Below are 17,287 nucleotides of genomic sequence, written 5' to 3' on the forward strand. Positions count from 1 at the left end.
ATTCATCTATCTCAGTATTCACTTTGTGTTTATCGTTTTCTATAGTTGTTGGAAAACCGATAAGTCTGCATTAACTCTTGGGGTTTACTCTATTGCTTACAACCCTAGAAGTGAAGTAAAAAACCTTTAAGGACATGTGACATATCCCTGCAGGTGCAGGTTTCTACATCAAGATGACAAGATCACTTATCAACATGTTGGTTTTTCTTTATTGTTTCGTATTTAAATTCGTCAAACAAGAAGACAATTTGCTTACACTCATTTCTTATAATCATATATGATTGTGAACGATCATTTTGATTTATGGATGAAACTTGGTAACAATATTAATAATAATTGAATTTACTATGTGCAACTGTTCAACGTTTAATTATCGATATTAATCGTTGAATTTATTATGTGCAACTGTTCAACGTTTAATTATCGATATTAATCGTTAGTTGTTTGCTTATGTAAAAACGTTTTGAATATCTAATCATAAATCTTATGTGTATCCTCATTTGTTTGACATTGCTAATTAATTCGTTATTAGTTCGTAATATTAATTATTGAATTGTTTAAATATAAAGTATAATTAAGTTATATGATTATAAATATTCTATAAACTTTTTTCGCTTGATAACACGACGGCGTTTGATGGACTCTCTGCTACATATGCGAATGTTGGGCACCTGGGAATATTAACGGTTTGGCCAGACAAACGCCACATGATAAAATAAAATAACATTTAAATGAGTTGTAATTATGATTTTATTCATTTCAAAGTAATTTAAAATACTATCAACATTTAAAAAAAATTAGTTTTAGAAAACAACAAAAATTGCTTTTGATACCTTACAAAAAAGAAAATTCCTCCATATGCGACAAAAGCTTAATTAATCGATCTTATCATAATGTTGTCAAATTGATTTTGATTCAGCGACTCTTTAGTGTTTAGGTCTAGAATTCTGCTGTTGAATTCGTTTTGAACTAACAGTTTACGAACAAATCATAACCCAGAAAAATATGAAAACATTTAATTCCATAATTACCAGAAAAGTAATGCACGCAATCCGCTAAAACTTGTTTCAACATCTATAATTTGCGAGATCTCCAGCTATGGCGAAGAATCAATCGACAATCTGCAGTTTAATTTGATCGATCGATCAATGGAACGTGTTGAATGAAAGGCCCATAACAGGAACAGCAAACGACGTTTCGAGAAGAAGTCTCTGTTGAAACGTCTCAAAGCTTCCACCAGCTTCAATTACATCCTTCAAAACAGAGTAATAATACTCTTTCAGCTTCTTCAAAGTGCACGCCTTCTTCATCTTCATCCACTTTATCCGAATCCTTTTCAAAAACCTCACCAGTAACTGCCGCTTTCCTCCTAATCTCACCGTCGGCAGCTTGTTCTTCTTCTTCTGCCTCCGTAACGGCCATAATCTGCGGCGGACTGAGCAGCGGTATATTCCGGTAGACAGTTTGACGTCGTCGGAGAAGGTTGTGGTGTCGTCGTGTATTGAAGACATTATTAGGGTAAGAATCAAGATTCGTTGAAATGATGATGATTCAGTTTAAATTTATAAGGAAATGATCACATGTGGACCAGTTAGCATGCGTTATTGTGGGCCCCGAATACATCTGGTTCCCAACGTTCCACCACGTCATCTTTTAAGTTTTAATTAAATCAATATTTTCAAAGTTAAAATTTCCACTTGAGTTACATCCATAGTCGTCTTATTAGATGTGTGAAGGACATGAATCGAAAAGTTTGGGATACGATCCGTAAATGTAGGATGACAAGTCGATAGATGGTTCATGTTAAGACAAATAAGTTCTTGATGCTAAAAGGGAATGGAAGTTGGGTTGATGTTAACATAATTTGTTTTACTTTTTTTTTTTTTTTTTTGAATGTTTAACATGTTAAAATATAATTATAAGAATTCTTTTGATTATTTGGAAAATTATTCTATAATTTGTGCATGTTTCTTGAAGTATACAAGCAAGTTATAATTAATTATAAAGGAAGGAGAAAAACAATAGAAATATTAGAAAACACAAGAATTAACCGAGTGTGGTTGAGGTTCGCTTTGGATATGACCCCTTTAAAGTTTTATATCCATTGTGTCTAGTTCTCAGGGTAAACAGTCATATATGTGTGAATTGTCGGATTTTCACCAAAACGTTTTTGAAATTTTTTATGGAATATAAACATGTTCTTGAGTATTGTGGCGGTGTGGTTTTGATCTCAATTTTGTGATTGTAGGTGTGGAAGGTGTCTACTACGATGATAATTACTTTTTTAATTTATAATATAAAATTCTAACTGAAAATGGCATTACTTATTTAGAAATAAATGTTCATGAACTCATATTAAAACAAATAAATACTAGGTGTTGATACGACGAACTAAAGGCGCATGATGAACTCTTTCACCCATGAGGGTTTCGTCTTATAGGCATTCGGGAATTCACTCTGAATGAGAATAACGAAAACTAGGTCAAACAGCCATATCGAGGGTTGGACACCGGTATAGCTCTCTGATGCATAAGTCATAATGTGATATGTTGGTATTGCTTTGGTGTCAAGGAGTATGTGTTTTTTCCTTATCTCGTTAGCATATCCCCTAGGAATATTTATAGGCCGCCCACAGTTAGTAAAGCCCACTCATTAGACCGGTCCTCCATCCATTACCCGGTCCGTGAGCGGTCTTTCTTTGTGTCCTTTCATTGCTTATTTTATTTGCTTTTTATTGTTTGACATATTTTTTGGGATACAGTTTTGATGTTTGCGTACGGCATGTTTGAATGCATATTTGCCCAAAATAGGTGGTAATACTTGTGAATCCGACCTGGTAGGTACCGGGCCGGTAGCCAGTTTCCTCGGGCTACCGGTCTGGTACCCCATTAAGCCCCTCCCCCCCCCCCCCCCCCCCCCGTCTGAAGGATGAAAGAATATTACTGAAATATTTTTCTGTTAAGACTTTGAAATCCGTATGTGGTACTGCAAGATCCTCCTCATGTTGTGCATTAAATGCTTGCATCGTCGCAAGTCATTTCGCTTGCTTTGATTAGATTGTCCCTATTAAATGTTTTAATTGATTCGTCTGATTATTTAGCGGGCAATCTTGATTATTCTTGTAGAAATTTCCTTACTTGCTTTCTCTTTGACTTTGCCTTTACTGTGATTGGGATGGGTGATGACATGTCTGCAGTTTCGTCTGAAGTGGATTGTTGCATGCTGGAGCGGTATAGTTATGAATATCATCTATTTTCTGTTCTTGGGTTCCAGGTTCCGTCGTCATCTTCTTATGTTCTTGACGCTCCTCCTGGTAAGTTTGGATTTTATCTTCGACATCTTCTATATGGATTGCGGTTACCTCCGTTTCACTTCTTTGTTAAAGGTTCTTTGTTTCTATAAAGTTCATATTGTTCAACTACTTCCGAATGCGGTGTCCAAGATCGTTACTTTCAAAGTGTTTTGCGTTGCTCATGGGATATCACTTAATGTCTCCTTGTTTCGGTATTTTTATCGTTTGAAAAGGTATGACGACTGATTCTCTTTCAGGAGTCGTCACTTTCCTCTGTCTCCAAATATGGCTCGTTCGAATCGGAACTGGAAAAGTAGGTTCTTTTGGGTTGACATACATAGCTTGTGTTTGTCGTTTTTCCCATGTTATGTTTCACTTGGGGATGATTCAGTGTCGTTGTCTTTCGATCTTCTTGATTTTGTTCCTTTGTTTTCACATTTCTGTGTAAAGATGGCGTTTCTGTCAGAAGTTGTACTTGCCCTGTGTCACATGAGCCCATTCTGGAAAGCATGTGGTCAATTACCAGTGTTATATGTGTGTCATGTAGGTTTGTCGAACCTTTTTACTGAATTTAGCCTTAGTTCCTTTGTTTTTGCATTCCCTGGTTGTGGATAATCTCCTGATATAAATGCTACTTTTTGTATTTTCTCTATGCTCATTTATTATTGCAGACGGGAGTAAATGCGCTTATCAACTGACGGCTTATTTGGCTAGTGATATCCCACCCGAGTCCATTGTGATTGACGACATTATTCCTAACCAAAATGTGGACCAGGCGACTGTTACACCCGAGTTGCCTATTACGCTCCCGGGTTTTGGGCCAAATGCTTTTATATCGAGCAACTGTTGGATACCTCATGTCCTGTGATTGGTTCTGCACAATTAAGTTGGTTCTTCCAGCTCTGCGGGAATTATGTCCACCATAGGTGCCTCCTACAGCCAAAAGAGTAGGCAGATTCTTTCTCCTGATCAATTTGATCAATTTCTCCAGGAGATTTCCCATGTTGGCCCTCGATGCACCTCTCCCTTGTCCTTTGGTGATGTGACCTTAAAACCGTTGGTATGTAGTTGACTGTCGTGTGCCATATTTTTGTGCATTGGTCGCAATGACTTTATTCTATTTAACATTGCTTTCCCGATGTCGTAGGTGGGTGTCATTCTTGTGTGTTATTCGAGGAGGAGATGAACGAAGCGTTTCGGTTGATAGCTCGTGCAAATAAAATTATCTCTTATGTGCTTGGGCGAGATCTCCAATTTTTAATGGGTTGTTAAAATTACAGGATCGGTTTTTGGCCGTAGAGGTGAATGTACGTGTTGTTGAAGGCATGAAGCTTGCAAGCAAGGAAATGTCGGTGAAAGTTGGAGAGATGTACGCTGACTTATCAATACATTGTTGAGATGCTATGGCCAAGGTATCGTCTTTAGAAAATTAGGGGGATCTCGTTCAGGCGAAGTATGGAGCTTGTTTTCAGGAGAACAACATGTTGCATTCTCAGTTTAAGTCTTGATAATGTGGACTGTTTTAGTTGTTTATATTCTTGTTTTTGTAGGCAAGTGTGAACTTTGTGTCTCGCTTGTGTGTCTAACCAACTCTAATTCTATGGCAAATATGTTTTGGTACATTGGTTGTTGTTGGTAGCGATTGTTTTGTTTTCGGAATCGCTGATTTGCTTAAGTATTTTGGTACTGGAAAATTGATTAATGCATCTGGTAGTATATTTTCTCCGTCTAATGGGTGTTTATGTTACTCGACGTTATTAATAGCTAATGAGTTTCTTGGATGTCTGGGCATATAGTCGATATATTGGTGGATCGAGTTATGCTGTTTGGGATGAATTCTTGTTTTAAGTGGGTGGCCTTGTTGTCGAGTAGTGAGACTTGATGTAAACATAAGTTTAGTCAGCGGACCGAGCTACATGTCTTCAAGAATAAGTGTATTGTTGGGCTAAGTGGGAAGCCTGTTGTCGAGTAATGATATTAGATGTATATATAAGTGTAGTCGGTGGACCAAGCTACATGTGATTAAGAATAAGTGTATTCTTTGGCTAAGCGGGTAGCCTTTTTTTTCGAGTAATGATACTTGATGTATACATAAGTGTAGTTGGCGGACCGAGCTACATGTGTTTAAGAATAAGTGTATTCTTAGGCTAAGAAGGTAGCCTTTTGTCGAGTAATGATACTCGATGTATACATAAGTATATTCGATGGACCTAACTACATGTGTTTAAGAATAAGTGTATTCTTGGGATAAGCGAGTAGCCTTTTGTCGAGTAATGATACTCGATGTATACATAGGTGTAGTCGGCGAACCGAGCTACATGTGTTTAGGAGTAAGTGTATTCTTGGGCTAAGTAGGTAGCCTTTTGTCGAGTAATTATACTCGATGTATACAAAGGTGTAGTCTGTGGACCGGGCTACATGTGTTTAAGAATAACTGTATTCTTAGGCAAAGCGGTTAGCTAACTGTTATCAATTTCACAAAAAAATGACCGGTCTTGTCACAATTTTGTGATATCACGTATGTGATATACAGAAGATCTTACGATAATATTCTTTGCTTCTGTTGTCTTTGTCCCAATCATTGTGTCAGCCCTTACTTTGTCAAACATAGTATTTCCTAAGGTTTTTAACAGGCCATGCCTGTGGTATTATCTCTCCATCCATTGTTTTTAAGGTGTATGATCCATCTTTGTTTGCTCCGTTTATTATGTATGGGCCTTCCCATGTCGGACGCAGTTTTCCCTGCAGCTCTTGCCTACTGGCTTCATTTTTTCGTAATACCTTGTCACCTACTTTGAAACAGAAACCTTTGACTCGTTGGTGGTAATAACTTTCTATTTTCTTTTTATAATGTTCTTACCGTATTGGTGCTACCTCTCTTGGCTCCATAGAAATATCCAGATTTGTTCATATGTTGTCATCATTACTGTCCATATCCAGATTTTCCGTTTGATTTGTGAGGATAATCAATTCTAATGGCATCACTTCTTCCAATCCGTAAACTAGGCTATAAGGTGATTCTTTGGTTTTCGTTCGTGTTGTTGTTCGATATGCCCATAACTGGCTTTGGAGTTCATCCACCCATCATCATTTGGCCTCATTTAGTCTTGTTGCTTGGTCGTGTATGATTGTTCGATTGGTGACTTCAGTTTGACCATTTGCTTTTGTATGTGGCACTGAGGTGAATCTTTTGTTTATTCGGAGCTCTTCACACCATTCCTAAAAGAGGTTGTTCGAAAATTATGTTCCATTGTCTGAAATTAGTATGTGTGGTACTCCAAATCGGCAGATGATTTGTTTCCAAAATAATTTGATCATGTTATGACCTGTGATTATGGCCAATGGTTTCGCCTCGACCCACTTGGTGAAATAATCTATTGTGACTACTAAGAACTTGACCTTCCCAGGTGCTTCTGGGAATGGTTCAACGATGTCTATTCCCCATTGAATAAAAGGTCATGGTCTATTAATGCTAATCATTATGGTTTGCGACTTTCGTGGGATTGGTGCATGTTTCTGACATTTTTCACAACTTTATATCACTCATTTTGTGTCCTGATACATGGTCGGCCAGTAATATCCCATCCGTGATATTTTGCGTACTATTGTTCGTGATCCCTCATGCGCTCCTTCCACTCCCTCATGTAGTTCTCGTATGAGGTATTATACTTCCTTACCGTTTACACATCATAAACAAGGTGTTAAATACCCCATTTTTTACAATATGCCTTCATCCACTACAAAGGATGGTAGCTTAACCCTTAGCTTCTTAGTTTCCTTGTCATCCCCAGGTAGCTTTCCCTTCTTTAGGTATTCCATTATTGGTTTCCTCCAGTCGTTTGTTTCTTCTACTATTGACATTACCGGCTTTTCGTCTATTGCTTTTACGTGTACTATTTCTACCAATATTTTCTTGGTTGGATGGGGAAAAGTGGATGAAGCAAGCTTTCTTAATGCATCAGCGCATTTGTTCTTCGATCTCGACACATGTTCTAATCTAAAGCTCTTAAATTGTTTTGTTAATTTTTTTCACTTTGTCTGCATATTGTGCCAGATTCCGTCCTCTAATTTCATACAAGCCATTTTTTCTGGTTAGCGACGACCATCGAGTCTGTAAAGGCATGTATGTGCTCACACCTCAGCTTAATATCCAATTGCAACCGTGCGATGAGTGCTTAATATTCCAATTTGTTGTTTGATACTTGAAAGTCCAATATTAACGCGTAGGTCATTTCTTCCCCATTTGGGCTTGTTAATATTAGTCCAATTCTTGCGCCTTCTATGTAAGAGGATCCATCAGAACATAGCCTCCATTGATTTTCTTGTATTCCATTCATGTCTTTAGTCTTGCTATCTAACTCAAGTATCGACGACACTTCCCTCTGGCCTGCTATTTCGGTGATAAATTCTACAAATGCCTGTGCTTTTTTGTTGGTTCGTGGCTTGAAAATGATTTCGTGCTCTCCTAGTTCCATTGCCCATTTAGCTTGTCTTCCAAATTTCTTTGGTTTCAATAAAACTTTTCATAATGGGATATTTGTGAGTACTTCGATCGTATGTGCCAAGAAATATCTTCTTAATCTTCTTGATGTATTGACTAGGCATAATGTTAGCTTCTCCATATCTGAACATCCCATCTCTGCTCCTTGTTAGAATTGGGGTATAGAAAACTTGGAAATTCTGAGAATTGTGGCTTTCACTTTCAGATTAAAGTATTTGGGTGGTACTCCCAATCTTTAATCGGATAAGACTCAGAATTGAGAGAAAACAGAAGAGAGAATGTTTTGATGTTATGAAGAAGAAGTGTACCAACCACAGATTCGGATATGATCATATAACAGAAAAAACTTCCTGTCTTAAAACTGCCACATGACAGTTTTATGTCCTAAAACTGTCCACAAACTGTCATAAACAACCTTATATCCGGGTGTAGAATATGGATCACAAAATTGGGTACATTTATCAAAAATCCGGATTTCTGATGCAATTTTAATATAGTAACATAACATATATAATCCCAGCTAGGGGCTCTGCCCCTTGGACCCTGCTACCAGGGGCACTGCCCCCGGACCCCCGTCGGTTTAGGGGATTCGCCCCTAAATAGCAGTATACTTTCAACAAAGACAAAATTAAACAAATGTGCACTCCACACCATACGATTTGTTCAATAATTGTCAAAAGTGACATTGATCAACAAATTAACCCCATTACACTTAAATAACATTAGTGATATAAAATCACCAACACTCCTTGTAGTATACGACTTATAAAATATATTTGCACTTGTTTCTGCCCTGTTTTCCACTAATATTGCACTTGTTGCAGTTCTAGATGTTGCTATATACATGGTTAAAACCTCTCCTGGTATTGGCGATGTCAAGGTGGGAAGCTCACCGAACGCCACCTTGAGTTTGCAAAATGCACTATCAGCTTCTTCCATCCAATAGAAAGTCTTCTTATCCAATAATCTCTTTAATTTTTTGTAGAAAGTGTATGTTTTCTCAGCAAACTTTGCCAAGAACCATCCTAATGCTGGAAGTTTTCCATTAAGTGCTTGTACTTCTTTCACCACCCTTGGTGATCGCATTTTTAGCAGCACTTCTACTTTTTTGGGGTTTGCCTTTATGCCATCCTTTATGATGATATGCCCTAGGTATTTTCCTTGCTCTATCCCAAATATGCACTTTTGAGGGTTCAATTTCATGTTCATTGTTCTTAAGTTGGAAAAAGTTTCGTTATGTCTTGCAGAAAGCAGTTATCATTTCTACTCTTGATAACCATGTCGTCCACGTAGACTTCAATATTTCTCCTGATCTGTGGTGCAAAAACTTTGTCCGCTAACCCTTGGTGTGTTGTCCCTACGTTTCTTAATCCAAATGGCATTTTTATATAACAAAATGTCCCTCTCTCTATGTGAAAAAAAGTTTTTTCTTCATCCCCTGCATGCATGTGTATCTGATAATATAATTTATAAGCATCCAAAAAAACTCATCCATTTGTGCCCATGTAAGGATTTGATTTTTTTCATCAATTGATGGTAGCGGGTAGCAGTCTTTTGGACAAGCTTTGTTTAAGTCTGTGAAGTCTATGCACATCCTCCATTGTCCATTTCCTTTTTTGTCCAAGACCGAGTTTGCTACTCACGATGGAAAAAGCGATTCTCATAGTATCCATGCTTTTACTAATTTTTCAACCTCGTCGCTTATTGCTTTAGTCCTATCTTTTGATTTTTCCTCTTTTTTTCTATCGAATTGGCTTACTCCCTGCTTTCTCATTTAGTTTGTACTCCACCAGTTTTCTCAGCACACCTTTCTTGTCTATTTCTTCCCATGCAAATATATAAACATTTTCTTTTAAGAGTGTCGTTAATCCCTTTTTTAATTGATGTGGTAACCCGACTCCTATTTCCATTCATTGGTCTGTATATTTGCTATTGATTAGGATTTCCTCTAACCTGGTATTTGTTTGTGTTGTATCCTACTTTTTTGCCCTCGCCTCGTTTTCCACCATTGTGATGGATTCCCCTGGTAATTTACTATAGTTCATTCCAAATCCGTTTTTTGTTTGGAATCGAGCGATACCATGAATCGTTGACATTATCGCTCCGAACTTTCTCATTGCACTTCTTCAAAATATTAGGTTCTTCAACGATGTTGATTTTACAATTGTGAAGCCTATCGCCTATGTATTTTTGGCTTGTGTTGCTTGATCTGTTAAAGTTAATGGGACATACAATATCCCTTTAGGCCAAACTGAGAGTCCTGCAAAGCTTGTCAAATGCCATGTTGGTTGTTAGATTCTTTTTGTTATTTGTTCCGGTAGTTGTGAGAAGCAATTTTCGTACATGATTTCGCTCGAACTCGCACTGTCACAGTATACTCTATGAATGTCGGTGTTGCATATTTCCCCATATATAAGTATCGGTCTATCTTCATGTATATGGGGAATATGATGTGGTTCTTTATCAAACAAACCATGTAGTTTTTCAGGAGCCTTTAGTTGTGATGTGTAGTTCATTTGTGTTGCTTGATTATGTGGCTATTGGGTATTTCCTTAGTCTTCTGTCTTGGAATACCCATGTCACGGATGATGCGAATGTTGATACGGCAGACTCCAGGCGCATGATGATCTCTTTAACCTAGGACGATTTTGTCTTATAGGCACATGATAAGCTCTTTCACCTAGATAACTAGACAATGTTTGAAGTTGGCATATGGCAACACAAGCTACCAAGCAGCCTTGATGGTAGGTTAGGTTGCCAAGCAGCCAATGCAAGGCAGCATAACGATAATTTAGGCTGCAAATGCAATGTAATGTACCAAAAATTATCAATTTTATTTTTAACTTAACCATAAACACCATTTATCACTTTTCAATAATTCAAATTATATCATAGTAAAAATAGTTAATAGAGTACAATCCTAAAATTATCAAGTTGCGGAAACAAGGGTGGATGCATTGCGATCAAGTCGGGCCCTTCCCTTTCGAACCAGAAGTACCTGAAACCATAACCATAAAATGTAAGCACAAATCTTAGTGAGTTCCCCCAAATACCACATATCATACATATCATTGGGCCTAGCCCTCACATTGGGCCCAACCTACCATAATAGGCATATCCCGTATATAATAGATCCAGCCCGACATACCATGCAAGAATCACAGAGACAACTAGCGTCCTACATAACATACATTGGGCCTAGCCTTTCTTGATCCATGGGCCCAACCCAACATACAAATGGGCATAGCCCGTCATACAGTGGGCCAAGCCCAACATACCATGCAAGAGTCACAAAGACAACTTAGCATAACAGATCCTAGTGGGTTGACATTGGTGCCTTCGACCCACAAGTATAGTGAGTACACTCACCTTAGTCCGAACAAGTAGTTAAATTGGTCTTTGCTCCGAATATCAGATCTAACCATCACCTATTCATTAAATAGTGACCAAACTCAAATATAACTCAAAATACCCTTATGTCAAACTTGGTCAAATCTTGGTCAAAGTCAAATGTCAAATTTGGTCAACACAGCTGAGTACGCCCAACGTACTCAGCTTGTATGCTTGGCGTACATGAGTTTGACCAGAAACGTGATGGTTCTACTGAAGGTGTCACCTTGGAAAGGTGTCCTACGATTTAGGAAGCGGGGCAAGTTGGGCCCCAGGTATATCATTCCTTTTAGGGTTTTGGATCAGATGGGTCGGGTTGCATATTGCTTGGATCTTCCATATGATCTCAGTCAGATTCATAGCACGTTCCATGACTCTCATCTATAGAAGTGCTTAGTGGATGATTCCGTAGTGGTTGGAGGATATTCAGGTGGATGACCGCCTGAATTTGTGACAACCCGAAGTTTGCTCCATCGCCGTAACCCGTTTCCGCCCATAAAATTCATCTTTTTCGAATTGTTTCCGTTTAAGTTTTTAAATTAAGTCATTATTTTTTAGACTTCCATTATGACTTAATTGGTATCCAAACACATTAGAAACTCATGAAAACATCCCAAACTATTATTTAGAACATTTTTAGTTTCGACTACGTCGGGTTACAACAACTAAATCTGGTACGACCAAAAGCACCGTTTAACGTCAGTATCGGGTAGAATTCCTCCAGGACATAAACTTAACCCCTATATAAGGGATTTATTGACATCATTTTGAAGCTTTTCCTCTCTCTTAAAACACTTTCTCTCACTACTCTCTCTCTAGAACTCGAGTTTGATCCCAAAAATCCCCTTTCAAGCTTCAATTTGGTAAGCAATCTATCCTAGCTTGTTGTTTAACTTGATTGGTATGCAAATCCATGTTTGATTCACTCAAAACACCCATGAACAAGTTTTTACGGTTTGGGAACCCTCCCAAAACCGTGAACACCCGTAAAGAGGGTTTTGAAGCCCCAAAACCCTTCCAAACCACTTCTAGTGCTTAGTTATGACCTTTGGACTTGCAGGAATGGACTTAGAGCACCAAAATCATACCATTTAGGGGGTAAACTTGATTTTACAGTCCAAGAACATGCTTGGACCGTAAAACCTCATTCATAGACCATAAACACCTTTTAAGGTGTTAAATTTCCCCTTAAACACCTCCAAAAGCTTCTATGAGCTTCCATGAGTGCATAGAACCTTATATTCCTTCATGAGATGCACCAAAACACACAAAAATGATTCACACTTGAGTTTACATCCCAAGAACATTCTTGGACCGTAAACACCCCTTCTTAGACCATAAACTCCTCCAAGGGGTGTTAAAGTGCCCTTAACACCTTGAATGGCTTGGAATTGGACCTAGAACTTTGAATGTTTAACCTACAACCACTAAAACCCATGAATCATGGACAAACATGAGTTTACGGTTGTAAACTCATGTGTTTAAGGTAGTAAACTCCCCAAGAACATCTTCATAGACCGTAAACTCCTTTTCCAAGGTCAATTCAAGTCCCGATCACTTCCTAAGCCATGGAATCAACCCTAGAACTTTCCTTTGTGCATTGTAAGACCATTTAGCACCCAAGAACACTCCACCCATGATTTTACAGCCATAAACTCATGGGGATATGGTCATTAGGCCGTAAACTCCCCTAAGAGTTTACTCTTGAAGAGCAAACTCCATAATTAAGCCCTACACATCCATAGATGCCACCCAGGTCACTCCAAACACTTGTAATGAAGTGTTTTCGCAACTAGAAGTGTATATCCTCAACTAAATAGTAGTTAAAAGCCTAATTATATACAAATATGTATCTTTTCACATTACATAGGAACCTAGCACGCGTTCAAGCCCCGAACTGACGTTTAGCATCCAAACCGACACAATTCTCGTCTGGTGAGTTCATACCCCTACACCTTTTCCGTGTTTTTCAATGTTTTCAGGGGGGAATACAAGCAAAAGTACAAGGATATTTTATACTCAAACTTATTATTTCATTTGAAATGTTTTATATTCCACATGCTTTTAACAATCAAAACCGTATTAACCAACTATTTGACTTGCAGAGTTAGTTTTCAAATCTTATTATATATTGCTATAATATATGTTTCTCACATGATTTTCCACTTTATTATTGTTAAAGGCATTAGTTTAGTACTTTTGATTTGTCCTCTGTAACACTCCACAGAGATACGCGAGTGGAGGACCGCCCTTTGTAATTAGAATCTAAAACAGAATTTTCTGCATTATTACTTGTAAATTCGTTAATCTTAATAATTGGAGACACGTCCTCTGTAACACTCCACAGAGATACGCGAGTGGAGGACCGCCCCCGTAACCAGAATCTCCTGGAGGGAGAGCATGACTTGAGTGTATAGATTTATACGGGGCTGACTACCCCGCACCTGGCTGCTAGCTACAGCCGAACCAAAAGGTTCAAGGGTGACGAAAGTCATAAATGGATAATGGACTACTTATTGCCATTTTTAGTCTATCGTATGGTTATGGAACTCACAATTTAGATTACGGAGATTTACTTGTTGGTAATAATGAATTTAGTAAGCTAATAAGAATTAGTTTACTTTCCTCACAATAGTTTTATATATGTATTAAAACTAACATACATTCTAAGGATAACCAGGCTTTCAGGAAACTTCACACAAACAATTTAAGTATGGTAGATACTTGTACATTACATTTGGATTCGATAACCAAACACAAACTTTTAGGAAAATAAGGGTTTTTCCTGGGATAACTGAACTGTTCTTAACTAGACCGTGTAACTAATGGATAACTAAACTTTACTTTTAAGGAAAATAAGGGTTTTTCCTGGGATAACAAACTGTACATAACCGGATCGTATAACAAACGGATAACTAAACTATACTATTAAGAAAATATGGGATTTTCTTGGATAACAAACTTTTTCGGAAAACCAAAGGAAACTTGTACATTTTCAGAAAACAAACCTCTTATGAATTCACCAGCTTTATGCAGATTTTTAAACTGCTTGTATTCTCAGGTCCAGATTAGACAGGTACCCGCGATCTTTTGGAGAAGACGGAGCGCTTATCAGACTCGTCTTAACTTTTGTTCATATGATATATATGTATAACACTTGTAACACTTTGATTTCAAACAAATGTAATAATTCTATGTAATGTAATGTTTTGTGTTTACTACGCTTACTATGTACATTGGTTGCGATATTCATGACGTCCTCCGCTCCGGAACGTTTCCGCCTTCGGTTTCGGGGTGTGACAGAATTATATCAAGATATCGGTGGAAATTCTTGACTGGAAGACGAAAACCTTGGTTGTGGGGTTGGTGAAGGTGCAATGGAAGCACCGTAAAGGTTCAGAGTGGACTTGGGAACCGAACCTACCCAAAATCATTTGGAGCAGCAGACATCGAGGACGAAGTCTGATTCAAGTGGGGGAGAATTGTAACACTTGAAATGGGTATGTTTCCTTTTAACCCTTCGTAATTTAAACAATCACATTTTGGTCCTTGAGGCTAGTACACGGGGCGTACCATAGTGTACGCTTAACGTACGAGCTGGTGATGGTCGTGGGCATTGCCCACATACGCTAGGCGTACGTGGGGTTATGTTGGGCTTAATCTTGCCAACTTGAAACCCTAATTTTTAGGGTTTAACCCCTATATAAGCACATTAAGTCATATGAGCTTGGCCTCTTACCAGCCTCCATATCTCCTAAACCCTAAATTTCGATCTTTAGCCATCATTTTGTGTCTTTGATCTCTTGAGAAGAAAATTTGGTGTTTATTACTCATTTTGAAGGGATAGAAGAAGATTGAAGGTTCATTGATTGATATGAAGCTTAGAGATCCAGAATCATCATTCCTTTTGCAAGTCATTTGAGGTATAAAGATCTTATATTGACGACTCCTTATATGGATCTTCTTTTGTACATGTTTATGGCCATTTTACCCCCTTTTGGTTGGTCCTTGTGAGTTAGGGTCGTTTTAAAAGCCTAACCTTGTAGATCTAGGCATTTTAGGGTCCCCTTGTCCATACAAATGCAAACTTGGATGTGTTTATGGACTCATGCATGTGTTAAGACCCCTTTGTTAAGTTATTTTGAGCTTTAGAGTCCCATTAAGCCTTACATATACGTAAAGTTTCCAACTTTACAAGATAAGTCACCTTAAAGAAGTCAGATCTAGAATATAAAGCACTAGCTGAACGGATTAAGTGCTTAATAAAGTTGTTAAGGAACCTGGGGAGTACGTTGGGCATACCCAGCTAGTACGTTGCGCGTACTGACCCTAAGTGTAACATCCCCCTCTAGCACGTATCACAATATTGATACATTTGTTTTATCTAGATTTTTATGATGATGTTTTTGAGATATTGATTTTATTAATTTAAAAATGAAAATTTTAAATCTTATTTTTAGGACCTTAGGACATAAGGTTACACCGAACAACCGGACCATTTCGTATCTTTTACATGCAAGTACAATAGAGTTGGATTTTTAATTCCTTAATCTTTTATGCAATCATATTTAAACCCTATTTACAGTGCTTATGAAAAAAATTTAATAATGCGCTATGTTTTACCGTAAAATGCACCAACATTATAAATTATAGAACAAAAGTACACATTTTAAAAATATTTTTAATATAAACAAAAACTTGCAAAAATCACCTACAAATTTGTTAGAAATTGAATTTCATTGTTATTGGTCGTTACGTTACACATAATTTAACTAAAAAATATGAACAACGATCTCTTCATAGATAATAAAAACAATAAATTAAACTTATGTACCATATCCATAAAATGTAATATACCACATGTATGAGCATTATGGTTTATTATTATTATTATTATTATTATTATTATTATTATTATTATTATTATTATTATTATTATTATTATTATTCGACCCACCTTCCGATTATAAACATGCCTCCCATGTGGTTGAGGGTTAAACCCATTTCTCTCCAATGCCTCCGTTAGTGAAATACATCAACATCGACAACATGAATAGACACACATACACATACAAAGTGTAGTACTAAAGGCCCCTTCCAGGACCTATTTTATTTTATTCATATACAGAAACACACAAAAATGAAGAGATTATAACTGGAGTCTACTGTATGTGATAACAAGTGGAGAGTGGAATATGTTAATGATGATAATAATAACTTTTAAAAATAAATAAAAGAATTTATATGATGTCCACATTAATGTTTATGAGTTAGTGGTATAAGATATGTTGAAAATATGCACTCAGCCAAAAGGCTGATAAGTATTCAAGTCTTACACATTGCTCCAAAGTTTCATTTTGGAGAGCAATGAAAGGATTGGTAAAAGAAAAGAAATGAGAGGATTGGTAAAAAAAACCATTGCTCTTGAGTTTATTTATTAAAAAAAAGAGGATTGAAATGAAAGAAAGATTTATACTAAGGGGGCGTTTGTTTTGCATAATGTTTTTAAAAGGAATGAAATTTGTCAAAGGAATTGGAATTTGAATGTACTAGAAATTTAAATGTGTTTGGTTGACATGGAATGTAATCTGTTTTCTGTTTGGTTTGTTGATTTACCAAAGGAATTGGAAAATAAATTTTGTAATATGACAAAAATACCCTTTTATTGATTTTTTGTAACTTAATTATACTTTTTCATAACAAAGTTTTATATAACTACAACATTTTTTTATTAAACTCTTATATAAAATATAAATTAAAAAAATAACTAACATGTATTTCGTCGAACACAATATCATAAAAACATTTTTTAAAATTGATAAAAAAACGATTATATATATTAATATAAAGCAACAAATGTCATTCGTTATTTCAACCTAAAATTAAAAAAAAAAGGAATAAAAAAAGGTTAACCACACACTATGTAAAATAATGTCTAAATACCTAGTTCATAATCATATCACTCTTCCAACATGAACCTCACAAAACCCTCCCGATCTTCTCCTTCCAAATTCCAAAAACTTAAAACGGTTTTCGGATCACGCATTATTTTCCTACTTGCTTTGAACCTATCCAAGGCACTCAATGATTGCATTTTTGAAATT

At 36.9% G+C, this 17,287-nt stretch overlaps 1 protein-coding gene across 1 annotated transcript; it reads right to left on the reverse strand.

Annotated features, from left to right (window-relative positions):
• Positions 1 to 1,145: 1,145 nt before the first annotated feature.
• LOC145098964 (uncharacterized) lies at positions 1,146 to 1,511 on the reverse strand. Its single transcript, XM_079036553.1, has one exon. It carries the CDS (start codon positions 1,509 to 1,511, stop codon positions 1,146 to 1,148), a length of 366 nt encoding a protein of 121 aa, XP_078892679.1.
• Between the last annotated feature and the right edge of the window lie 15,776 nt (positions 1,512 to 17,287).

The sequence above is a fragment of the Lactuca serriola genome, chromosome 4 (assembly GCF_051521515.1).
Source record: "Lactuca serriola cultivar US96UC23 chromosome 4, Lser_US96UC23_V15, whole genome shotgun sequence".
Classification (NCBI taxonomy): Eukaryota; Viridiplantae; Streptophyta; class Magnoliopsida; order Asterales; family Asteraceae; genus Lactuca; species Lactuca serriola.